Source organism: Aspergillus foveolatus (genome assembly GCF_047715535.1).
Source record: "Aspergillus foveolatus strain CBS 279.81 unplaced genomic scaffold BDW70scaffold_37, whole genome shotgun sequence".
NCBI lineage: Eukaryota > Fungi > Ascomycota > Eurotiomycetes > Eurotiales > Aspergillaceae > Aspergillus > Aspergillus foveolatus.
The window spans coordinates 80,913-103,541 of NW_027396101.1; the positions used below are offsets into that span (position 1 = coordinate 80,913).

The window sequence follows — 22,629 nt, forward strand, 5'->3', positions numbered from 1 at the left end:
ATTTTAGCGTACAGGGGATGTCAGGATCGGTCGGCTTGCCGCATTTGAGGCTCAAGAGACTCGAAGCTTGAAGACATTCGCAGTAATTATGCCGTTGTATTAAGTGTTCATCTGTCTCTAACCTTGTGCTCACCTTCTGCATTCACACACACTGTCTGCTTCGCTCAACAGGCTAAAAAAGATCCTCAATACTTTTCTCAGCATCCTTTTTAATTAGTTCCACCATGCCCTATTACCGGTTAGTATGCTCAGACTATGAGCGAGTTTGGGCTACAATGACCTACCTCAGGCATGATAGGCTTGCCCTCGCTGTCTTTTACATAGCGGAAAGGCATCTCAGTCCGCTCATGCTCATTGATCACGATCTCTGGATTGTCGATGTACTGAATCTCTTCTAAAGGAACTGCTAGAGGTCAGTGACTTGATGCTAGCGGTCTCTGAAGCTGCATCGTCTGGTGGTTACCTCGGTTATGAACAACCATGCGGGTGACTCGTACAGCTGTATCAGTCGTCATCTGTACGGGTCCTAGCCGCCTTCCCTCATAGCCCTTTTTCCTCAGTTCAGAAGTACGATCTGGTTCCAGCTTGTCAGTCCAACATGTTCATGCAGCTACCTGGGTTTTAGCTACCTCGTGGAGGGTCATCACCTGCATGTCGCGGTTAGCCTAGGAGTAATCTAGATTCGTAGTTCATGAGGGGTACGTACCCAGTATCCCTCCAAAGAGAAAGACCTCAAAGGTATCCCCATCAGCGGGGCTAAGTTCGACCTTAGCAGAAGGGTCCAACAGGCAGATTTTGGATTGTCGATCTGAGAAGACCTCTTCGACGCTGCGATGCTCAACCTCGAGCCCTTTTGTAGCGGCCAGGTCGTCCGGCATTTGCAGCGACTTGGGGACTGAACTCAGGAGAAATCTGCTGCCTGCCGCGTGGGATTCTCGGGCGATGCAGCCATACTCCAGGGCAGACCATGTACCCAATTCGGGATCTAAGTGTTCAACCACAATGGTAACGGGCGTCCGTCCACTCATATTGAACCTGTTATATTCCGGTCAACAAAATTTGAAAAACAGCTAAGCAACGGGTGTCTATCTACCTTTGGACCAGAAAGATATTAAAGCGTGGACTAGGCCCTGGCCGTGGTGAGAGATAAACCGAGTTTTGATGAGGACTTGAAGAAAATTGTGTGCTGTTCCCGGGCGAGATATTCTGCCGCCGCGAGGCCTGGGATTGCTGTCCTCGATCAGCACCCTGTCTTCCTACTAATATTCTATCGGTTAAAATTGATTTCAACGCCCAAAAGATGATGATCTTCTTGGGGCCAGTGACATACGAGTCTAAATTGATACGGCTAACCTATGATATACAGGTTGGAGAAACTGTGAACCAAACCTGGGCTCTTTTGTAGTCTAACAAACTATATCATGAAGTGCACTCGCTTCTTTCTTATTCCCATTTACAGACCACTATTTTGAATCAGGATAGTTCTGTCTGGCATAGTCCATGGAGTGAATTTGATGCCTGGAGCAGAATAATACATACCTCATCGAGGCATTTCGGCAGCATTACCAGTTTTGGAGCTAACCACATCCGGTAAGGCACACTATGAGATAATACCATGCCGGCCCAAGTATGGGACCGGTGGTCCTTTAGACTTCAACTACTTTATTCTCCCAAGTACTTCTTCCCTCCAATCCCCTCTATACAATCCCGCTCTCCTCCCCCGATTTCTGTTTCGCTTTCTGCGACGTTTCTTATCCTTTTCAACAAACACCCGATAATCCCTCGGCCGCCCTTACGTCTTCGAACTACATTACATTTCCATCCCCGCCCTTGGTGGGGTACTCTGACGACACCCAACTGACCTCGTCCAACCTCCCGCTCGACACCTTCACTGAATCCTAATACCTACATACGACTGTCGTTCTTCCCTCCCTTACTCTTGTCTTCAACACACTCCCCTCAAAGCGTGATATTCGCGGCGACCAATAAAGATGAACCCCCATCAGCAGAACAAGATCGATACCAGCGTAGGTTTTGCTGATTACTCTTTGTTTTATTTACACTGGGCTGCTTCTAACCGTGGCTTAGAAGCTGAGTCCCGATGAGCAGCGTCTGCTGCGTCTCTATGGCAAGATGCCTAACAAGAAAGATCTGCTCCAGAACAAGCTCAAGGTATGTAGTGACTGACTTCCCTCCCGCTGCTTTCACTCCACTAATGTGCCTTATCTCTATCTAGGAGCGGAAATATTTTGATTCAGGCGACTATGCTCTCAGCAAAGCCGGAAAAGCCTCAGATGTCGGTGTGACCAACATCGGCTCACAACACCCAGTTCCCGAAAACATTCCTCATTTGACAGCTACCTCGCCTGGTGCGAACGCTGCGGGCAATGGGGGAAGCATCAGCGCTCAGGGTGGACAGCATATTCCTGGCAGCATCAGCAGCCATCCGGGGTCTGTTGGATTCCAAAGCCGCAGCCCCGTCAAGGAGGGCAGCTTCCTTCATCGCGGAAGAAGTGTGGATGAGTCTGACAACGTGCCCCACGCAGCGGACAATAAGGGCTCGGATGAAGCTGTAAGCCCACCCCCTGCTACTGAAGGCGTCCCAATCCGGCGATGATTGAGCACAAAAGACGATCATTTTTCATGATCCTATCTTCACCCACGCTCCTTCCCTTATCATAACAGTTAAGTTAGTACAAAAAGAGCCTGGCGCCTTGGTTTTCTTCTCTTCTTTTGTGTAATAATGTTATTTTCGGTTTCGGAACATGTCCACAGTTGAGGGGTCAGAAAAAGCAAATTGACTGTGCGGGGTATTCGAAAGCCCTTGGTCACCTGAACACCTACAGCATAGGGAATGCTTTGCTTCGCCTTGTTTCCTTTTGCTGGAGAAAGGAAGAGACTGCTCGCTTACGGACGGCTGTCTCCTCATACAATTTTATTAGCTGGGCTTATGCAGGGTCTGCGTTTGTTTCGATTCGGCGCTTGCTTGGTCATGATATCATTATTCCCTCTGCCATTAATCCTCTTCTTTGTTTATATCCACAAAACGTCACTTATGCTTGCTTCTGCTGTTCCCATTTATCTTCGTCTTACATATCTTGAATGATTCTTTGAGACAGTATTGGTTGGTCTCGCGAATCTGATGTTCGCACGAGGCGCTGGGCTGTATCTAGTACAGATTGTTGATATCCTGGGGGTACTTCAATCATTATTCACCGATTTACAAGCTGCTGGAAAGCTAGTTACGACGAAAGTGCTAGCAGGCCGTTATATTGAATTTCTTGTAATGATGCACTATTCTTGAGAAGCCTCGTATTTTGTTTAACAGGACCCATTCGCCGACCCATTGATGCCGCACAGGCCATGCATCCAGATGAAAATGATGAAGGCCAAGGTTGAGCGGATGTCCCGTCTAAGCAGAAGCAAGTCGGCAGATCTTTGGGGATTTAGAAATCGAGGCGAGGTTAGTCCTCCAGACACTGCCAGCGATTAAATAGGAGGCCTGGAAAAATGCAGTTCCGCCACTAATCCAGGCTACACATGGTACACAACGAAGGCCGTAGAGTAAAGATAGGTGGAGAGTCTAGAAAGTATATCTTGGAACATAGATTTGAGGAGGAGAGCTGAACCGATAAGGTCAAAAGTGGATTTGGGTATATCAACAGGAAAGGAATTTGCCGGGAGCAGTAGGTAGACATGTATAAATAGAAATAAATGACGTATGAGGGAGAGGCATCACGCAGCTGAATACCAACGGTACCCTAGCAGCCAGAAGTGAATGGTAACCATGAGACCCTAAAGGCAGACATGGTGTTGACAAGATCTTCGTATTCGAGGGTTTGTTTTCCGTGTACCTCACAGGGTAGGCAGACGGAATGCATACTCATACTCAGATTGATCAAGCGAGGTCAAAGCTGGAAAAGAACTGGTCCTAGAGGCTTTCGAGAATGTGAGAAAGCAGAGTAACTAGATGTCGATGAGTTGACAGTTCTGGCCCAGGATAGGCGGCCGTACCGGTCGGTGCTTCCAGAAAAGACATCACCTCTTTAGCAAAGTGCAGAGAGGACTGGCACCGTTATAGGATGCCTAATGCTTATAGGCGCTCGATTCCAGGTTGGGGGAACCAGCAATCAACCACTCGAGAAAAGTCATTCGGGCATGGTTGAAACGAGGGCCAAGCCCAGAAAGGATAGGTTATGGGTCGCGCAATGCACAAGTTCGGCGGGACGTTCAATCTGTCTTCCAATGACCGGCGAGTCCAGAGTCTAGATCATCAGCGGCCCCAAGCCATAGCTCAATAGCATACAAGGCCAGGGTGCAAGCAAGATTAATCCAACGCCAGAGATTCCCACCTCCAGCACCCTGAGTACTCCACCATTGTCCACTACCGCCCATGGCTTGTGAAGTCGTCGCAAAATGTTGCATGAGAAGGCTAGTATATACTGAAATGAGAATTGATGGGGAGAAGTAACTCAGAAACCCTAAAAACTGACCAGCAGCATCTGAGTCATCCAGTGATGCTTCCTGTGAGAGAGCGCGAGCTCCGGCTTCGCGAACTGCAGGTATGATTCTCGTGGATGCATACAAAACAAGGATCCGGTAAGTAAGTGAGATTAAAACAGAGGGCGTCACTGCGCTGAAAACCGCAGTGATCATGTTGAAGGCAGCGTGGATAATGGATGGCAGGAGCGACAAGGCATGCATTAGGGTCGTGTAAGAGGCCATAATGATAGGGGGCAGCGGAGGGAAGTCTCCGGCTTGTGAAGGCGATTGAACTGGCTGCTCCACGGGATACGATGGCTGGTAGTCCGTAAAGATCTGGTAGATGCACAGCACGACATAAGCGAACAAAAGAGAGCTCTCAACTGGGTTTCCACGACCACTTCCAATTCCCCAAGCGCACAATATAACGGCACATGTGACGGTCACGCCTATCAGGGCGGCATCAACATTGGAGATCTCAGGGAACTGAAGAACACGCCAAAGAAAGTATACGGAGCTCGATATGACGGAGGCCGAGAGGACAAGAAGACCGATCTATATTAAAGAGTTAGTTTCTTTACAAATATTGTGGTCTAGGGACAGACATACCATCCAGCTATCGCTCCGTCCCCCGCGATTCACGAGCCATCGTGTGATCTGGCCGGCCGCCTGGATAACCAGCAAGCTGCAGAACCCTTCTGCGAGCTGAAACACTGGAGTAGACCATCTCAAAATTTTATCCCAGTTTCCAAGGGCTACAGACTCCAGTAACCCATCACGGCCAAATATCCAGTCCTGAATGGACGAGTCTTGTGCACGCTTCCCGCTAAAGGTCCGTTCCACCCATGAGGTACTATTATCAGTGTCGGCGGAGAACCGGTTGAGTGACCAGATGAGAAGAATTGGAATAATGACCCATTGTAAGGAGCTGATCAGAACAATGAGAGACGAGCGAAACCAAGATTGCTTAGGTGTTGCAAGTTTCAGGACAGAGAAAAGGAAGTAGAATGTCGCAAGCGAGAGCGAAAAGGCCAGACCGCATGTCTTCCCTCCCACGTCGAACGCTAGTGGGATGGAGGAAACAGTGACGGTCAGAAAGAGAGCCGATGATAGTATCCGAAAGAGCCACATTAGGCCGAGTAACAAGGGCGCGCACGAAAAGACACACGCCCGGAGCAGTGAGAAGGGAAGCAGGTGGTGGCCCAAACGACGCGATGTTGGTCTGACTGCCCCCAGGCACGCACGGGTCGAACCTGGAGGAGGCGGAAGGTGCAGAGTTGACCGGATCTTAGCAGGGGAACATCGAGATGTCCGAGGCGAGAGGGAAAATGGATGAGAAATCGATTCTGATAGTTGTGAACGACCTTTTTTCTTCCTGGACGTTGCTGTCGTGGAAGTTTTGGATCTTATCGTGCGGGTCGGAACAAATGGCGCCTTTCACGTGGCTCATGCACTATTGACCTCTGAAATACTGTCCAAAACTGACTTCGAGCGATAGTAGGTCTTCCTGTTTAAGAGGGGTAATGGCGAAGAAAGGGTTGGATGCAATAATTTAAAAAAAAAAAAAAAAAAAAAAAAAAAAAAAAAAAAAAAAAAAAAAAAAAAAAAAAAAAAAAAAAAAAAAAAAAAAAGTTAGACGACCGATCACCGGCTCCTGGCAAAGCTTCGGCTAGACCAGACCGGGATGCAACCACACGGTAGAATCGCCTGGGCTTTGAACAAGCGGTCAACTAACAAATAAGCTAGAATATGAAAAAAGTCTCCGTTGACTAGTTTACTGAGTCTATATTACTTAGCCCCAGTACATGTCGTCTTCATCGACGGCGAAAAACCTGGATTGGATATGCATGCAACAGTAGCCATTGGTTTACTACCAAGGTATAGTTATACTTAAGACCGAAGTTCAACTCTGTGGATTAAAAACGGTACATGGCTAACCCATCTAGGTCAAACGGACAGTCACCGCCTGCAATTCAAGCTAACTTCGGCCTGGACTCGTATGGCTCTCCACCTGTCGACAGCCTTGTGCCTTTCACTTTAACCCGCCCGTGTCATGTCTCGTCAAGTCGCATTACGGCGCCGGGCTGGAGGTCAGACGCAGAGCTAATGAAGCTTTACTCCGTAGTCAGTTCTTGATACGAGCCTTATAGGTATTGATTGGCCCTGAAACAAAGGATATCTCAGACAAACAACATCTGAAGGCTGAAGTCCTCCGCGGGCATCAGCGAACACTGCACAAGACTAAATGGCTCTGGTATGCGGGCTTCTAATAATGTATTGCTGAGCTTATGCACCAGACTTGTTTGTGCATGTTACCAGCACAAAAACATGACTCTTGTCTGTTCACAGCATCCTTGTGGCTCTGACGATTGATATCTGACTCCCATTCTGCACTTGAACGCATATGGAGCACCATGTGGGACGGATTTTTGACGAGCCTCTTGATCAAGAAGCTTATGAGTACTCCAACACGATTGGGTTATGGAAATACCATTGCTGAGGCCGCCTGGTTTGCTGCCTTGTTCGGAGATGTAGGAGTCAGAGGACAGTGCCAAAGGGTACCGAAAGCGAAGGATGAAATAAAGATTCTTGGACTTTGTTGCCCGGTAGACATGACTCAATGTCTGATGTTGAGGGAGCTGATATCTTCGATACTACCAGTACCGTCACCAGAAACCTGACCACTTTTGGCATCAGGATGGAGATCCGATGGGTCCTCGCGCTCTCCGAACGCACGCTGAATGAGTTTTGCTTTTATGATGGCACCCTTCAGACGTCCGTCAACATCTGTGACAGCCTCCTCCGTATTCTGCATGGGGAGTGATGCAGGATCGACCAGTTCAAGAAGTGTGTCGAGATTTTTTGCGAGCCGAGAGCTATGTGGGAACTCCGCCATTCCCTTGCAGACGGATGGCCTCAAAGTGTTCCCTTCTTCTGACAGCATAGTGATTGATTCGGGATTCGGAAGTGTCTCGTGTGCGTTCTGTTTCATGTCGTGAAGCCTCTGAGCCCAAACCAGCGCTTTGCCATAGAGTTTTCCCAACTCGATGAACTTTTCGAACCCCTTTTCCACCGCAAATACACTTCCTTCTGTGTATCCGGCCTCTGCGCCATCCGCTGCTCCTAGGTCGAAGCCTTCTTTGTAAAAATCTTCCTCTAGATCAAGCAGGCTCTCGAGGAGATTATTGTCCATGTCGGCTAGTTGTATTGGGAAGCACAGCCAACCAAAAAAATAATATTTAGACGCCGGAAGATTTGCGGGCTACGTCCGAAAGACAAGGTTCTTAAAACAATAGTCAACAGGGCAGAAGGAGGACTTTAGCAGAGTTGTGGGGTTGTTCGTCGCTCAAGTCCAAAGTGTCTGCCGAAGGCCGATGATTCATCCAACACTGAAAAAAAGCTCCCCGTACTAGGTCATCCTTTGCCCCTCCGCAACCCCGCCATCTCAATTATCGTCATGGCTACAGAACAGAAAATCCTGCCCAAGAAAGGCGAGCGTAACATCCTTGTTACGAGCGCTTTACCCTACGTCAATAACGTACCTCACTTGGGAAACATTGTCGGTTCTGTGCTAAGTGCCGATGTTTTTGCCAGGTGAGTCATCCGCTCTCATTTAGGATTATGGCGGGCAACTTCAAACTAATTCAAGATCTTTAGGTATCACAAGGCCTGTGGACATCCCACGCTGTATATCTGCGGAACCGACGAGTATGGCACCGCCACGGAGACGAAGGCTTTGGAGGAGAAGGTGACGCCGGAGGAGCTGTGCGCGAAGTACAACAAAATCCATCAAGAAGTGTACGAATGGTTTGAAATCGGATTCGACCACTTCGGACGCACTCCGACGCAAAAACACACTGAGATTTCTCAGGCCATCTTTAAGCGGCTCTATGACAATGGGTACCTTGCGGAAAAAACCGCTGAACAGCCGTACTGCGAGACCCATGGGTCTTTCTTGGCCGATCGCTACGTCGAGGGAGAATGCCCACGATGCCATTACGATGATGCTCGCGGAGACCAATGCGATAAGTGTGGCCACCTCCTCGATCCATTCGACCTCATCAACCCCCGGTGTAAGCTCGATGGTGCTACTCCGGTAAAGCGAGACACAAAACATATCCACCTCCTCCTAGATAAGCTCCAGCCGGAAATTGAGAAATATGTCCTTCCAGCTATGGAGAAGGGCGAATGGCCCAAGAATTCTCGCAATATCACTGAAAACTGGTTGAGAGAAGGCTTGAAGGATCGTGGTATTACAAGAGATCTTAAATGGGGTGTTCCCGTCCCCTTGGATGGATTTGATAACAAGGTGCTTTACGTGTGGTTTGAAGCATGCATTGGTTATCCATCAATTACTGCAAACTATACGCCTGACTGGGAACTCTGGTGGCGCAATCCTGAGGATGTCCAGCTTTATCAGTTTTTGGGCAAAGACAACGTGCCCTTCCACAGCGTGATTTTCCCCGGATGTCAGCTGGGAACCAAGGAAAAATGGACTATGCTCCACCATTTGAATACCGCCGAGTACTTGAACTACGAGGGTGGCAAGTTCAGTAAATCTCGCGGAATCGGTGTCTTCGGCAACAACGCCAAAGAGACTGGCGTCGCCCCAGACGTGTGGCGTTATTATCTTCTAAAGAACCGTCCAGAGACAGGAGACACCCAGTTCGAGTGGAGATCGTTCGTCGATAGCAACAACAGTGAGTTGCTGGCCAAGCTCGGCAATCTTGTTAACCGGGTCGTCAAGCTTGTCGCTGCTTCCTATGGTTCCACCATTCCCGACTTCACCATTCCAGATAGCTTTCAACCCACCCTGGACGAGGTTACTGGTCTCCTCCGGCAGTACATCGAAGAGATGGAGGGCGTACACCTGCGTGCTGGTGTGAGTACCGCTATGAAGATCGCTGAAGCTGGCAACGGCTTGATTCAGGCCAACCGACTGGACAACTCCCTCATCGCCAACGAACCTGAGCGGGCCGCCGCAGTGGTCGGTACCGTGCTCAACCTCATCCATCTCCTCGCTAGCGTGTTCGCTCCTTATCTCCCCGCCACCTCCAAGTCCATCAACGAACAGCTTAACGCACAATTCTCACTCATTCCCTCGCTTGAGGACATCAAGGACGGCTGGAAACCTGTCTCGCTGAAACCCGGCCACAAGATCGGGAAGGCCCAGTACCTCTTTTCGCGTATTGACCCCAAGAAAGCCGACGTCTGGCGCGACCAGTTCGGCGGCTCACAGGCCGATAGACAGAAGAAAGAAGAAGAAGCCGCCAAGGCAGCTGCGAAGAAGGCGGCCAAGGACGCTGCAAAGGCCAAGAAGAAGGAAAAGAAGGCTAAGGAGGCTGCCGCCGCTGCCGCTGCCGCCGGCACTGGTTCTGTTGAGTCTACGGCCAAGGGAGGAGCAGAATCGACCGGTGTCACGACGGAGGGGAAGAACGATGAAGCTGTTGAGAAGGTCACCGATGGTGTTGCGCAGGTTACGTTCCCAAGTTCGTGACTGTCTATACGTGTGAATTTCTAGCAGTTGGTTTAGTTAGATACTTTTGTAGACACGAAAGCGAGAATATTTACGAGCGGTAACTCTAGCAATAACATATACTATCACCTTGTAGAATTTATCCTACAACATAGTTTTGACCTCACCGGACAGTCAAGAGGCGTAGTGTAGACAAACACGCTTGCATGCATTACTGTAAATATAACTACACAGTCAAAGCTCATAACGGAATTAAAGACCAGCGCCATCCGAGCTAACTTGAAAAATGGAACCTTTGTTAGACTTGTATCATAATGATAAGATGATATAAGTACGGGCAGTTTAATTCACATATGTATGCTTTCCAATCGTCCGATTCCACCGTCTGCATTAATAACTCGAATGATGACTAGCCTGGTGCTCTAACACGATTATCGCCTCCTAGCGTTCTGCCTTGGCTTCACTTCTTCCTGCGCAACAGGATGAAGCATGACTTTGTTGGGAAGCTGTGGGGTATTCGCCGAGTAACCCTTGCTCCAGTCGTAGCTCACGGCGTAGGCGAATATGTTGCCTGTGCGGTTGAAGGCAGTACTTGAAATTGTGCCCCCGACGCTGGGATATCCCTTTAGACGATGTTTGGCATCCTTATCCCAGAAGTGAAAAGTCCCATCTGCACCCGCCGTGCTGAAGGTACCGTGGACGGGGTGGAAAGAAATGGCGTTGACCGAGTAGATGTTGTTGATATCACGCTGGTTGGGTGGCGTTTCGCGATGGCATTTAAAACTGAAGTTTGAGCTCGAATCCTTGTCTTCGACGTACTGTATAGCACAGCGGCCTTCGATACTTCCGACGGCAAAACCATTTGCGTCTGTGAAGCAGCTAACCACCCGAGTTTGCCATTTCAGAGGCGACTGCATGGTTTTGTAGAATTTTGTGGGGTTGTTGAGGTCGACTATATTGATGTACCGGTCCGCCGTCCCAATGACTAGCAGCTTATCCTTGACATCCATCGTGTAAACACGTTCCTGACACTCTAACGAAGCGATAGGAGTTGACTGCCGCAAATCCCAGTATTTGACCTGTTTGTCCCAGGAGCCTGTCACGAGGAGAGGCGTGCCACCGGCCGGATTTGGGATCATGTGGCAGCATCTGATCGGGGCGTCATGAGCGGCGACCTGAATAGGCGCAGTAGCATTGGCAGCGAGATCGAGCATACGAGCCGCCTTGTCTGCACCCGCTCCGACGACCTTTGTCCCGTCCTGTGTGGAATCCACCACTGTAAGCGGCAAGCCGAAGCGACGAGATTTCATAGAGTCGATGACTTACAGGTGACCAGCAGCAGTTCAAGACGGGAGCCTCATGCTCAAAAAGAGCCTTCCCCTCACTCTGACCCTGCTCGTTGATTTCGTAGATGCGGACTTTCTTGTCCCACGACGCTACGGCCAGATGTTCACTCGCAGGAGAAAAACGTAGATCTGAGATACTGTCCTCGGGTGGAGAGTTGAGAGCGACGTCCTTCGAGATGTCCCCGGTGGTGTTGCTGGCAGCTGTTGAGGTGTTCGCCGTGGCGCCAAAGAGCCCCGACATCTCGACAACTTTTTTTCTCTCAACCCAACTAAAACTCGAAGCGGTAGAATAGACTAAGTGAGTGTAATTACTGAGAGACGGGTATCAAGAGCGCGTTGAAGGACAATTGAGACGACAAAAAAGAGAATAGACTTGTTATGCGGTTGGAAAAGCAGAGTCAATAACCCTAGAGAGAAGGCGCAGCGCTCCGATAACTACAGAGTAGCACGCGCTTTGGTGCCGGCAGTATCACGGCTGCTTCTTACCGCCTTCCGTAGAAAGAGATATTAAGCCACAGGCCCAGGGAGCTTATGAAGGACAGTGGCCATGGGCACATTTTCAAATACTTTCTACACTTCCCTTCGGTGTCAGGTTCCTAACCGGAGCTGTATGATAATGAATTGATTCAAGCAGGCTCTGAGGCACAAGTGTCAGCCAGCGCGGCGATTTTGTGTAGTTAGGTAGTTGTCCCCAGGCTTGTTCGCGGCCCGTTAAGAGTCTGAGGACAAGACGTAATTGATATCAAGTCTTACTAGCGTGTCTTACACTTTTGTCCAAGAACTAGCAAAGTCGTCAATAATAATAGCTAATGTTGAAGGATTGCCCAGAACACGAGTCACGGGATTCCTGGCTAAGTGGACGGATCAAGTGGAGCGGGTGGAAATGCGGGGTGCAGCCTAAGTAGCTTTGGTGGGCCTCTACCAGACAGCTCTCGACGTCAGACTCGTGTGATCAAGAAAATACCCTGTATCAGTCTGCGGACTGGTGCTCTACAGAAAGAAAACAAATAAAGACCTTTTTTTTAGTCGCGGTAGAACCGGAATTGGATGAAATTGAGACATTTCCGGTGGGATGATGCGGGAAACATCCGACTGGGTTGAACCATCGTCTGATGTATTCTGCGACAGGTGCGGAGATTCTTTCATCACCACTCCCTCGCATCATACGGCATACCTATAGTCCAGCTTTGGACTTCTATTGGCAGTGTTACTGAGCTGGTCCGGCCACGGTCTTGAAAGGCCATTCCCGAAACAGGCTGTTTCCTCAGGCCTGCCATCAATCTTCCTGCATGCCATCCACATCGCCACAATCCCAAGTTATCCCTACTATAGGTTGTCCACGCATCCCTTTAACGCTGTATTTCTGGATACTATCTCTTCTAATAGCAAGCACGTCCGCAAATGGCCCGTTAGATGCCAATCCCCAAGTAGGCTGTAGTACTGCTAATGTCATGACTCCTGGACGGACGGTACGTACCGCTGGCAATGTACGAGGTGAAGCATCAGACTTTGGCACAATCCATGGAGGTCACCTGCCCTTCCCCTCTTTTCCTCACCCTCCCCCATGTGCTTCTCCTCTTCTTCCCTTTCATTCCGCTCCCTTCTCTTACCTCCTCTTCTCCTTCTTCCATCCCATCTGGATCTCAACGTTCGCATCCAACTAACTGGTAAGCCTAACCCTGTTCCTGCATTTCCAGTACCCGACCACCCTCCATCACCGTCTCTGTACCAAGTCCCTCCAATCACATATTCAATAATGGTTACCGAGCATGCCCTGGAGTTGTAGTCATCCTTGTTGTGTTCCTGAGCAGTCACCAGGTGGTTAACACAGATCTAACCTCTTCCCTTGTGCCTTAGATTTTCATCAGATACATCACATCCCCTTTCGGCTGCTTATCCTCAAAGCTCCGTTGCAATCATGTCTCTCGTCGACGACCACACTGATCACGCTGAGCACAACGAGCTCAAGAAGGTCGATTCCGCCATTGGTGGCTTGTCGATATCCCCGAAGGATGAAAAGGCATCCGACAAGGCGGAGAAGGCAGACAAGAAAGCCCACAGACGCACCTCGTCCCAGGCCGAAGGTGTGTACAACATCAAGGAGCTAGGTAAGTCTACACAATGTTATCGAGAATCATACGATGATTCTGACACTCGGTTGCTATGTAGAAGAGAAACGTATTGAGATTACTCTGCCCATCGAAACACAGAAGACGGGATGGTACGTCACCACCATGGCTTGTTTTCATCTCATTGACCCTTGACCCTTTGCAGGAAGCTGAACACTTCACCGTCAACAATCGAGGACAAGGACATCCTCAAACTTCACCTTGTGAATCCGCCGGTGAAGAAGATCGACCTTCAGTTCCCCCTAGGGTTGGAAGTAACGGCCCGCAATCTCAAGGGCGTGACAATCAAGGATGCGCTGGACGCAATCTACAAGCAGTTCAAGAAGAAGGTATTTGAACTTACCATGTTGTCTACGGAGAACATGCATCTAACACGCACCGCTCACAGGCTGATGACGAACTGGACAAGCCCTACCTCGCTGGCTTCGAGTGGGACAAGGAAGAGTGCTGGACACGTCTCATTGTTCATCAGACGAAGCAGGGTCCTCCCGCTCAGTCGTCAGGCAAGAAGTCCAAGAAGAAGGCCAAGGAAGAAGCGTAGAGTGGTGGTCTTGTGACCAATCATCAACATTCGAACATTCGCACATGCGGTACTGTCTCTCCTTATGGTCATTCCATGGACTCTTAAGAGCTGACAATGCTTCGTCTGTTGTCCTGCCTCTTCTGAGCTTTTCAATGGTTGCAGACTTTAGAAGCTTTGCGTCAAGAGTACAGGTGTTTCTCGTCGTAACCTGATATTTGTGGTTTTTAATCTCAGCTCTGGCTACAGTCATATTCTTTTCGGTCGTCCACAGGCTATATCTGTGACGCAATGCAGAGAGATCCGACCTAAGGGCCAGGCGTCTTACACTCGTTTTAATCCAAGTGTAATGAAGAGAATAAGAGTCTTCTTCCAATATGAGCTCCATAAAAGAGTAGATAGTGCCCAAAAGAGTGTGGGCTACCAAACTAGGCTGTAATGACTGTGAACCCCAATAAGTAGTTATCATCACTGGCATGAGTCGCAGTGAGTTCAATGAAGAAAACTGCAGCCTAGCGTCTCAATTCACCTACTGTGAACGGTGTATGACCCAAACCATGAGTAGTGGAGCATAGCGGGCCACCCTAGTTAGAATCTGGGCTAGTTTTCATGAACTTCATTGAATGGACATGTCCTCTCAAGGCAAAAATCCATCTAATCAATGTTGGTGACGCTAGACATCCCGCCGGACGAAAGTGTATCGAGTACAACAAGTCCGTCGAAGCTAGACTGGAGATCACAGGAGGTAAGGAAGTATAAGAGTGTTTCAGTGTCATCGCTATTCATTATTACATTATGGAGTGCACCACGGACGTACAAACACCTTGTCGTCTTTGTAGTCTAATGTACAGGCAAAGAGGTTCTGTTCCGTCATCATGGTCATGCAGGATAATATCATCGTTATTCATAAAAAGCAGCATACTCACAGTCGAGTCCGGCCAGTGACCTTTTCACCACCAAACAGGACTAGGACGATTTCGTCCAAGAGAGTAAAGATTAAATGGGCGTTTAGTCGCTGGTTATTTAGTGTTGCGAAGATCCGCCTCGCTGCAGCTTGGGCGTTTGCGCGTCCGACTACATTACCAGCTAGTTCTGGAACGAGGGTTGCAAGAACGAGACTTGCCTCTGTTCGGCTCTTAAGGCGTTCGGAAGCTGTGCGCACTCTGCTCTCACGAAAAACACCACCAGGCCAGAGCGTGTCCTTCGCTAGCGTGAGGTAGCGGAGAAGGTGCTCGTCCTGAAATAGCGAGCGGGCACCTTCACGAACTTTGCGTTCAATTGTGCCGCCAAGAAGCTGATGGAGGACCACGACCACTGCGCGGCCGCGAAGCCAGTTGTTGCCCTTGTTGAGCTCAAAGGTCTCCAGGAAGAGATCGCAGATGGGCTTGATGAAAGGTTCAAGTTCGCGGTCTTCAAAGGCGTTTAGCTCGGCTTCGGCTTCAGCGGTCGTGACAGCATCTTCGGTCGTGAGCCCAGAGTCTGTTGATATTGCGCTAGTGTTGGGCTGTTGTTGGTTAGTGGCCGCGGAGATGAGATTCTGTCCGGCGATTGAGAGTTGGTCCAGCACACCGAAGTTTCCTAGGAAATCGTCCATGCCGTCGGCGACAGAGTTGTAGATACGGGTCACTAGGTCCTTTGTTTCTCCACCCCGCGGTGTCTCGTCGCGTGGGATAATTGCGCGCTGAGAGAGAAAGGCGCGCAAGTCACGACTCCGGCATACTTCCGGGAGAAGCAGCAAATGCTGAAGGTACGCCTCGAGAGCCAAACGTCGCTTTTGTAGAAACTCCTTTTGAAGCTTCATGACCATCCGCCTCCGAGGAAACTCTAACTGACGAACAGACGGATAATGCGTGCGTAATTGGTGGTGAAGCTCGTGGAACTCGCTGTATCGACGCGCAACCGCCCAGGACGCTGCGGGCATCTGTTCCCCAGCGTTCCTTTGTACTTCAATAACATCTAGAGGGGTTAGCCACGAATTCACCAGGTTGCGATTAGGTAGTCAAGCATACACATCGCAAACTCTCGGCCGTCCTCCTCCTTGCCCACTACAATGGACTTGATTCGGACGGTCGACCGGCCATAAAGACTATTATCGCTCTCCTGAATCATATACTGCTGACGTTGCATCTCTTTACGGTGGAGCTCTCGTTGAATGCTCATTTTGGACTTTCTCAAGATTCTTAGCTCTGCCGTATTGTTGGTGAGTTCTGCCTTTCGAGTCAAAGTGTCGACTACTGCTTCTTGTGACCCAAGCTTCTCAATGTCTGCCGTGAGCGCCTGAATTGCTTCCGTCAACCCAAGATCTCCCGGAGCAGCTTCATGAACCTCGAGCGCAGAGTCCTTGCCATCTGTACCTTCTGGCTCCTCATATTCATCCTCAAGATAATTTTGCTGCTCGGGAAAGAGGTCGTCATCAAATACTCCCCGGCGCGAGGACCCGTCCACAAGCCCTAAGGAGGCGATGCTGGGCTTCAGTTTATCATCTCCACGTCCTTCCACGCGAGAAGATTCATTTGAGTTTCGTGGTGATCCCTGGTTCATATCACTAGTAGAGAGCTCCTCAATCCTCCCATTTTTGGGCACATTGGTAATAATATCATTTAGAGCTGCCTCCATATTCTCAATTACTCTTCTCTCACTAATCTCAGGAACCCCATTCGGCGTATCTTGGCCAAGACTCTGGCTAGACAAAGCAAGCGGATCGGTGTCATAATCGTCGTCAAATAGTGGTGCTGAACGCTCGGAATCCATTGATCGCCTTGTCGACTCTTCGCCGTCAAAGAGCTTTCCCAAACCAGAGACGTCGTTTGACGAGATAGCAGCTCTTCGTAGATCTATCTTCGCTTTAGGTCCAGGTTGAGATGCCGTTCGGTTTAACAACAAAGGAAGCGGGCGTCTTTCCTGAGCATCAAGACCGCCCACAAGGCTTTGCTGAGAAGAAGGCGATGACATGGCTGCGCTACCATGTGAAACGTCATCGGACGCAAGATATTTCCAGTATAGATCTGACTGCTTGAACTTGGGAAAGTAAACTTCCTGTAGCTCCTCCAATACTGCAGACTGGGTGGACAATATCACCGTACGGGCTCTGCGGTACTGTTCGGGGGTGGCGCGCTTTCCTGCGCTCAGGAAGGCTTTCACTACTTGACGAGATTCTTCCGTCACCTTCAGTTCAGGTTTTGCGAGGTATGTTGCACTTATCAGAGCTATATCATTCCTGTCCGCGGTAGTCCAAGTGTTCGAGCTGGGGGATGACTCATCTCCAAAGTCATCCTCAAGTGGATTACGAAACCCGTCGACCACGATCCAGAATTGGACGAGGGACATGAGGTGCTGGCGGTCCATAAACTCCATAAAATACGAGAGACCTGAAGCATCATGCATCACGTCAACCAAAGAGGCTTCCTGAGTCGCGGATGAGCTCTTGCGGCGAAAGTGTGAAGCCGCGGCTGCAACATGGGACGTTTGATCATTGGGAGCTGAAAGTTTGGTCACCTTCTGGTCCAGGACTCTTTTTCCGGTTTCAAGTCGTCTAAGGTATACTGGGTCCTGCCCTTCCACCATTGACTCTCGTTTCAACTGGCTGGCTATAAGAGCTCTGAATCGCCGGGCGTCCGAAAGATTATTGCAGCGTCGAATAGTTCGAACAAATCGCTCAAAAGCCCGTTCTGAATCGTTGGGTGAGAGACGCGGAAAGGGGTGACCGCGCTTTGCCTTGGGAGCTGGAGAAGCATGCTCATCCAGGGCAGCCCGAAGCTTTCGTACCGTTTTGCGATCCTGAAGTGTGGTTCGCCCATAGGCCTCAATCAGCTGATTCCAAGTGTCCGGATCCGAGGCCACTGAGACGAGAGGGAAAAGTACTGCACACGAGAGAATTTCCCTAATGAGCACAGAGACGATGCGACTATTAAGGACATTCGCAGGGAATAATTGAGGCAGTAAACCAACAGTTACTTTTCGTAAGTACTCCTGCTCCATTGCCTTCTGGTCGGAAAGCGACAGCACTGCGGCTGGGTGTAGGTGGCCATCACGGTATTTCTTTGCGATAGCAAGATCCAACTCCTCGGATTCGGTAACATTGCGGGTCAAGTTCCTTCCCCGCACAGATCGCTCCGCAATGTCGAACTCCTTGAGGTGAGTGGTCAGAATAGGAAATATGCGAGAGACAACTAGAGACACAACATCCTCCGCCAGAAGTCGATCGCGTAGGTTGCCGACCGCTGTCCGTATCACCTTGTCCACCTCGTTGGGGAAAGCGGGGTTTGAACTGATGCTGCGGTGCCAGGACGCGATAAAGTCCCGGGTAATGAACGAGAGAATTTCGTCTATACTTTCAGAGACAATAAATGACTCAGGGTAGAGCGACTCCGCATGATACTCGGCGCGCTTCCCGTACCGTTGAATCTCATTCTTCCAGTGTCGACGTGAGACGAATGCGACAGGTAGAGTTTTGGGACGAGTAAACTTGGAGGAGGGTAAGTTTCGAGTCGTGAAAAGAACTAGACCAAAGATAGCGCTCGACGCAAGGAAGGCCCCTAGGGCCAGAGCATATCCTAGGTATCGGAGAACTGGAAGCCAGTGGATAGCGAAACCCCAAGCGATGAATCCGCCGAGGCCTGCTAGAGCGTAATCACGATGTTTCAGGGGCATCCTCACCAGATCATATGCACAGCATCGACCTTATTCTCATGGCCAGCAAGAGAAGGAAGGCGAAGCTGCAAGAGGATACATGGCCAACGAACTGACCGATAAGGAACGTGGAACGATTCTGGGGTCTATGACCGAGCAAAAACGGGCAGTTGAGTCTAGGATGACGAGAATGACAGGCGGAGAGCAGAGCGGTATCTTCTCTGCTCCGCGTGCCTGTGCACATCCCGCAGACGTCACCCATCATATTTACTCACTCTGCCACTCCCAGTCCACCTGGCCTTCTTCTATCCCGCCCGTACCTCCTCTCACTCCACTGATTCCAATTCTCCCCGGTTCCTCCGTCTCGAAATCGCAAACATGACGGCGTTGTCCGACTACGTCGACTTTTCTCAAGATTCTTTAAAATGTACGTAACATCTATCTGGAACTCAGTACGTGATACTCAACAGCCATTCTTCTAGATGCTGCGCTGTCCATTGCATTCAATCCGATATTCTGGAAGTGAGTACGAACCATCACTCCGGCAGCAATTTGCATACTCCGAAATAGTCTATACTACTCTTGTACTGTCAGTCTATTATGCTAACTTCCTCGCTCCGGCGGTACCCAGTGTCGTTGCCCGTGCTGGTAGCTATTCACCCCCCAATGCGACAACTAGCGGGCAGGCACCTTCTAATAAACCGATCTGTAGAATACCGCAGTCACTTTTTGACCCGTATCTTCGGTAGCCCCTACCGTGGCTGCTATTTTCTCGCCATTACCATTTTTTCCCTTGGAATCCTACGCGACCACATCTACCAACAGGCTCTTGAAGACCAGCCATACTATGCCCCTGTGCACCAACCCGTTCTCGGCGGCTCTCTCTTTGCTGTGGGATCAGTTCTCGTCTTGTCAAGCATGTATGCCCTCGGCGTCACAGGCACGTATCTTGGAGATTACTTCGGCATCCTTATGGACGCACCTGTGACCGGGTTTCCTTTCAACGTTACCGGTTCCCCAATGTACTGGGGAAGTACCTTGAACTTTCTCGGTGTTGCACTGTACAAGGGCAAGGTTGCGGGTATCCTTCTCACTGCGCTGGTCTTCGTTCTGTACTGGTTTGCTTTGAAATGGGAGGAGTAAGTCTCGTTACCTCTCCTTAGTCCCTTGATCTGGGTGCTTGGAACCGTATAGAGCTGTGGCTTCGTCCTGCTGACCACGCCATCTGTAGCCCTTTCACCGCAGAGATCTATGCAAAGCGCGAGCGCGAACGTGCGAAGTCAAAGCGCGGCGGAAAGAACCAGTGATCTCTTCTCACTGAGTAAGGAGCAGCACAAAAGTGTGCATGATAATGATAGGCCATGGCGGAACAGTGTCTCGAGATTCAGCATTCAACATACATGAGTCTGGTGTTAGTGGTCTATCAATTGCGCAAATGGAGCCTAGGTAGGTTAGATTGATATGATTCTGTGCCTTCAAGAACAGAACCGAGGTGAAAAAAAAGGAGCGCGCGATTCAACATTGGCTGGAGACGAAGACGAACGAGAATACATGAAACTGCAGGATACCCCTCGCGGAGTCAATAAATTGGCGTATGTATAGATTAGATGAAGTAAAGCTTATAAAGGAATTTTTTAAATAAAGAAAGAAAAGCGTGATATTCTTCTTTTTCACTGCGATTAAAAAGTTAAAAAGCCTTGCTCAGTAATGAACCAAAATCCACAAACATCAATTGAAATACCATTGCAACTCCTGACCATCCTACAAAGTTGACACATACACAATATACTGGATAACGAAATCAACGCCATTAATAGGCGTAAAGTCTTCAACCGGTTTGATATTCGAGAGAAAGAAAGCAACGGACTATTTAACATGCCATCGCTTAGCAAAAATCATGATCACAAAGAAAATCCGCCAACTCCACGCTATGAAATTCATGAATGACAGTGTACGAGTGTAAGAGAAAACTGAAGAACAGCAGACCAGCTGACTGGCCTATGCGCGACGGCCTCTACCTCGCTTATTTGACGACCGGCTCTCCTCGACCGGTTCAATATCATCTTCGTCCGCGCCTTTCTTGAGGTCTTCCCCTTCCGCAAGACCCCACTTCTCACGATCATACCAGTCCTCTCCGTCGCTCAACTCGCCAACATGTCCCTCGGCTTTGCACCATTCGAAGACATCTTCTTTCATCCGGCAAGCTCGTAAAAGGCTCTCAAGCATGTGTTCGAGCCCACGAACTGTCTCCTCCTGTTTTTGGACGTACGACCAGAGTAGCCGGCGGGTGTCCTCAGCTTCATTTGGAGGCAGGCCGAAGTTGGGGTCTGGTCGAACCGATTCTGGCACGAGATATAGCGGATGAGGTGTAGGGAGGGAGCTTAGTGTATCGCTAGATGCGGAGGGGGATGCACGCCTGGAGTCGACGTCGTGCTGTGGTGGGCCCGCGTTGGTCTGAGCTCTGGTCGTCATGCGTCTTGGAGGCTCTGGGGATGAGATATTTTCCATTTCAACATCCTCATCCGCATTCTGCCCATCATTACTCTGACGATCTGGTTCGGTGTTTCCGTTCTCCCTCGTCTCCTTGCCCACCATCCCATCTGTCTCTGACATTCTATCCAAACCTCCAGACGTATTGTGTGGTTTGCCTCCGTTGGTTGTGTCTCCACCTTCTCGAGTTTCTGAATGTTGCGGGAGATCGCTAACAGCCGTATCGACTTCTTCAAACTTCGGCTCTTTTGAGTGGCCGGTATCCGGATAATACGACGTGTCCTCTGTTGTTCCATCCAGCTGAACTTCCATTTCCACATTGGTTGTCGTATCGACAAGCTTATCGCCACCATGCTGTGAGGATTCAGTTTCTTTCGTGGATAAAGATTTTTGTCCACTATTCTTCAAGCTGTCGAGCCCTCCACCGCTTGAGTCCTGGACCCCGTTCGTCTCGTAGTGTGGTAAAGGGGAACTGTGCCCTGTGCTGACTATTTGGGGTTCAAAAATCAACCTGTCCTCAGGCGTCTCGAATAAGCCACACGGCGCCCAAGACCCGTCGCCAAGCAATTGCCGGTGTAGGTTTCTTGCCCGCCATAACAAAGCTCGCTCCTGGCGCAATTTAGCTTCGATTGCTTGTGTCATGTGTGAAAGAGCTTTAGAAGTATATGCGTGAGATAACGAAGGGTGGGAGGGAAGCTCGGATGGATGCTTCAAAGGGCATAGAAAATCTAAATAGCCGGGGCAGAGAAGGTCAGTACATCTTTGTGTTCAGGTCGGTACACATGATATGGTAGTCACATACGTTCCAGCGCAATCTCAGAAAACGGGTTCTCTTCCGCCACGGCTGCATCTGCCTCCGAATCCTCATCGTCGTCATCAAGCTCATCGCCCTCAGAGTCGTAGCGTACGGGGTTGTGGTGGAGGATATAGCGGGTATATCCGGCATGTTCGATTTTCTGCGAAGAAATTTCAACCACAGTCAGTAAATTGCAGCTCAGATACACTGACGTTTCAATCTACCAGACCACGAGAAGGTCACAAGTTTTAAAGAACGTCATGCAAGGAGTAGAGCATACCTTTTTATATAGGCCCTCGGCATGGATATAACTCATTGCGCCTTCTTTCACAAATCTCGCATTCCCCCGAAGTTTGTTTCCTCTGTTCGTCGGTTGCGTTATCGGATCATCCGGTCCCGAAACTGAGAAAGCCCAAGTTAGAACAGGGCGTTGGAAAATAGCGGGGAAAATAGGTTCTCAGGGTCTCGCATACAATCATTTTCATTGCGAAGGGCCCGCTTCATGCCCACTATCGTATCGGCAATCAGGGCCGCTTGCGCCGCCATGGTGTTGGCTGAGACGGAAGTACTGGTAAGAGAGTATCGGAATATTGGCGCTGGCGTGGAGAAACCCCGGGAAATGAGATCTTGCCACTAGCGCAGAGTTCTGAGAAAATCAGGAAGTCGTCCCGGTTGCGACTGAAGTCAGATCAGCGGAATAACTCAAAGTATGGAGAATGAAGCGGCAGCAAAGGAGAAGAGAGTGTCTCTCAACGTCAAGC

The 22,629-nt window shown here is 49.7% G+C and overlaps 11 protein-coding genes across 11 annotated transcripts; 5 read left to right on the plus strand and 6 right to left on the minus strand.

The window, feature by feature from the left end:
• Window positions 1-76: 76 nt before the first annotated feature.
• Window positions 77-1,276, minus strand: BDW70DRAFT_139527 (SAM-dependent methyltransferase). Its single transcript, XM_073737400.1, has 6 exons — window positions 1,094-1,276; window positions 707-1,035; window positions 630-647; window positions 464-574; window positions 285-403; window positions 77-229 (listed from the first exon to the last, which is right to left on the minus strand). Exons 2-6 carry the CDS (start codon window positions 1,026-1,028, stop codon window positions 173-175), a joined length of 627 nt encoding a protein of 208 aa, XP_073594385.1. The 5' UTR covers window positions 1,029-1,035; window positions 1,094-1,276; the 3' UTR covers window positions 77-172.
• A 393-nt stretch (window positions 1,277-1,669) lies between these two features.
• Window positions 1,670-2,736, plus strand: BDW70DRAFT_78808 (endosulfine family protein). Its single transcript, XM_073744855.1, has 3 exons — window positions 1,670-2,027; window positions 2,089-2,172; window positions 2,237-2,736. Exons 1-3 carry the CDS (start codon window positions 1,992-1,994, stop codon window positions 2,615-2,617), a joined length of 501 nt encoding a protein of 166 aa, XP_073594386.1. The 5' UTR covers window positions 1,670-1,991; the 3' UTR covers window positions 2,618-2,736.
• A 1,494-nt stretch (window positions 2,737-4,230) lies between these two features.
• Window positions 4,231-5,613, minus strand: BDW70DRAFT_161473 (ICE2 family protein; the record flags this gene model as incomplete). Its single annotated transcript, XM_073740984.1, has 2 exons — window positions 4,231-5,037; window positions 5,092-5,613. The coding sequence occupies 2 exons, from the start codon at window positions 5,611-5,613 to the stop codon at window positions 4,231-4,233; spliced, it is 1,329 nt and encodes a 442-aa protein (XP_073594387.1).
• A 1,245-nt stretch (window positions 5,614-6,858) lies between these two features.
• BDW70DRAFT_78834 (Yae1 family protein) lies at window positions 6,859-7,887 on the minus strand. The gene has a single exon (XM_073744856.1). The coding sequence runs from the start codon at window positions 7,673-7,675 to the stop codon at window positions 7,100-7,102; it is 576 nt and encodes a 191-aa protein (XP_073594388.1). The 5' UTR covers window positions 7,676-7,887; the 3' UTR covers window positions 6,859-7,099.
• Window positions 7,888-7,901: 14 nt separating this feature from the next.
• Window positions 7,902-10,068, plus strand: BDW70DRAFT_78836 (methionine--tRNA ligase MES1). The gene is made up of 2 exons (XM_073744857.1): window positions 7,902-8,076; window positions 8,140-10,068. Exons 1-2 carry the CDS (start codon window positions 7,940-7,942, stop codon window positions 9,977-9,979), a joined length of 1,977 nt encoding a protein of 658 aa, XP_073594389.1. The 5' UTR covers window positions 7,902-7,939; the 3' UTR covers window positions 9,980-10,068.
• Window positions 10,069-10,243: 175 nt separating this feature from the next.
• sonA (putative nuclear pore complex protein (SonA)) lies at window positions 10,244-12,262 on the minus strand. The gene is made up of 2 exons (XM_073737401.1): window positions 11,287-12,262; window positions 10,244-11,219 (listed from the first exon to the last, which is right to left on the minus strand). The coding sequence occupies exons 1-2, from the start codon at window positions 11,543-11,545 to the stop codon at window positions 10,390-10,392; spliced, it is 1,089 nt and encodes a 362-aa protein (XP_073594390.1). The 5' UTR covers window positions 11,546-12,262; the 3' UTR covers window positions 10,244-10,389.
• Window positions 12,263-12,426: 164 nt separating this feature from the next.
• Window positions 12,427-13,600, plus strand: BDW70DRAFT_139537 (uncharacterized protein). The gene is made up of 2 exons (XM_073737402.1): window positions 12,427-12,971; window positions 13,162-13,600. Exon 1 carries the CDS (start codon window positions 12,594-12,596, stop codon window positions 12,966-12,968), a length of 375 nt encoding a protein of 124 aa, XP_073594391.1. The 5' UTR covers window positions 12,427-12,593; the 3' UTR covers window positions 12,969-12,971; window positions 13,162-13,600.
• Window positions 13,152-14,454, plus strand: BDW70DRAFT_78893 (uncharacterized protein). Its single transcript, XM_073744858.1, has 4 exons — window positions 13,152-13,412; window positions 13,474-13,525; window positions 13,579-13,762; window positions 13,822-14,454. The coding sequence occupies exons 1-4, from the start codon at window positions 13,223-13,225 to the stop codon at window positions 13,972-13,974; spliced, it is 579 nt and encodes a 192-aa protein (XP_073594392.1). The 5' UTR covers window positions 13,152-13,222; the 3' UTR covers window positions 13,975-14,454.
• A 263-nt stretch (window positions 14,455-14,717) lies between these two features.
• Window positions 14,718-18,745, minus strand: rgsC (putative intermediate filament protein (Mdm1)). The gene is made up of 2 exons (XM_073744860.1): window positions 15,963-18,745; window positions 14,718-15,909 (listed from the first exon to the last, which is right to left on the minus strand). The coding sequence occupies exons 1-2, from the start codon at window positions 18,601-18,603 to the stop codon at window positions 14,876-14,878; spliced, it is 3,675 nt and encodes a 1,224-aa protein (XP_073594393.1). The 5' UTR covers window positions 18,604-18,745; the 3' UTR covers window positions 14,718-14,875.
• A 6-nt stretch (window positions 18,746-18,751) lies between these two features.
• On the plus strand, window positions 18,752-20,242 carry BDW70DRAFT_139548 (bifunctional phosphatidyl-N-methylethanolamine N-methyltransferase/phosphatidyl-N-dimethylethanolamine N-methyltransferase). The gene is made up of 5 exons (XM_073737403.1): window positions 18,752-19,009; window positions 19,065-19,104; window positions 19,214-19,230; window positions 19,295-19,721; window positions 19,814-20,242. Exons 1-5 carry the CDS (start codon window positions 18,961-18,963, stop codon window positions 19,887-19,889), a joined length of 609 nt encoding a protein of 202 aa, XP_073594394.1. The 5' UTR covers window positions 18,752-18,960; the 3' UTR covers window positions 19,890-20,242.
• Window positions 20,243-20,417: 175 nt separating this feature from the next.
• Window positions 20,418-22,609, minus strand: BDW70DRAFT_139551 (RXT2 domain-containing protein). The gene is made up of 4 exons (XM_073737405.1): window positions 22,342-22,609; window positions 22,149-22,270; window positions 21,875-22,028; window positions 20,418-21,800 (listed from the first exon to the last, which is right to left on the minus strand). The coding sequence occupies exons 1-4, from the start codon at window positions 22,412-22,414 to the stop codon at window positions 20,581-20,583; spliced, it is 1,569 nt and encodes a 522-aa protein (XP_073594395.1). The 5' UTR covers window positions 22,415-22,609; the 3' UTR covers window positions 20,418-20,580.
• Between the last annotated feature and the right edge of the window lie 20 nt (window positions 22,610-22,629).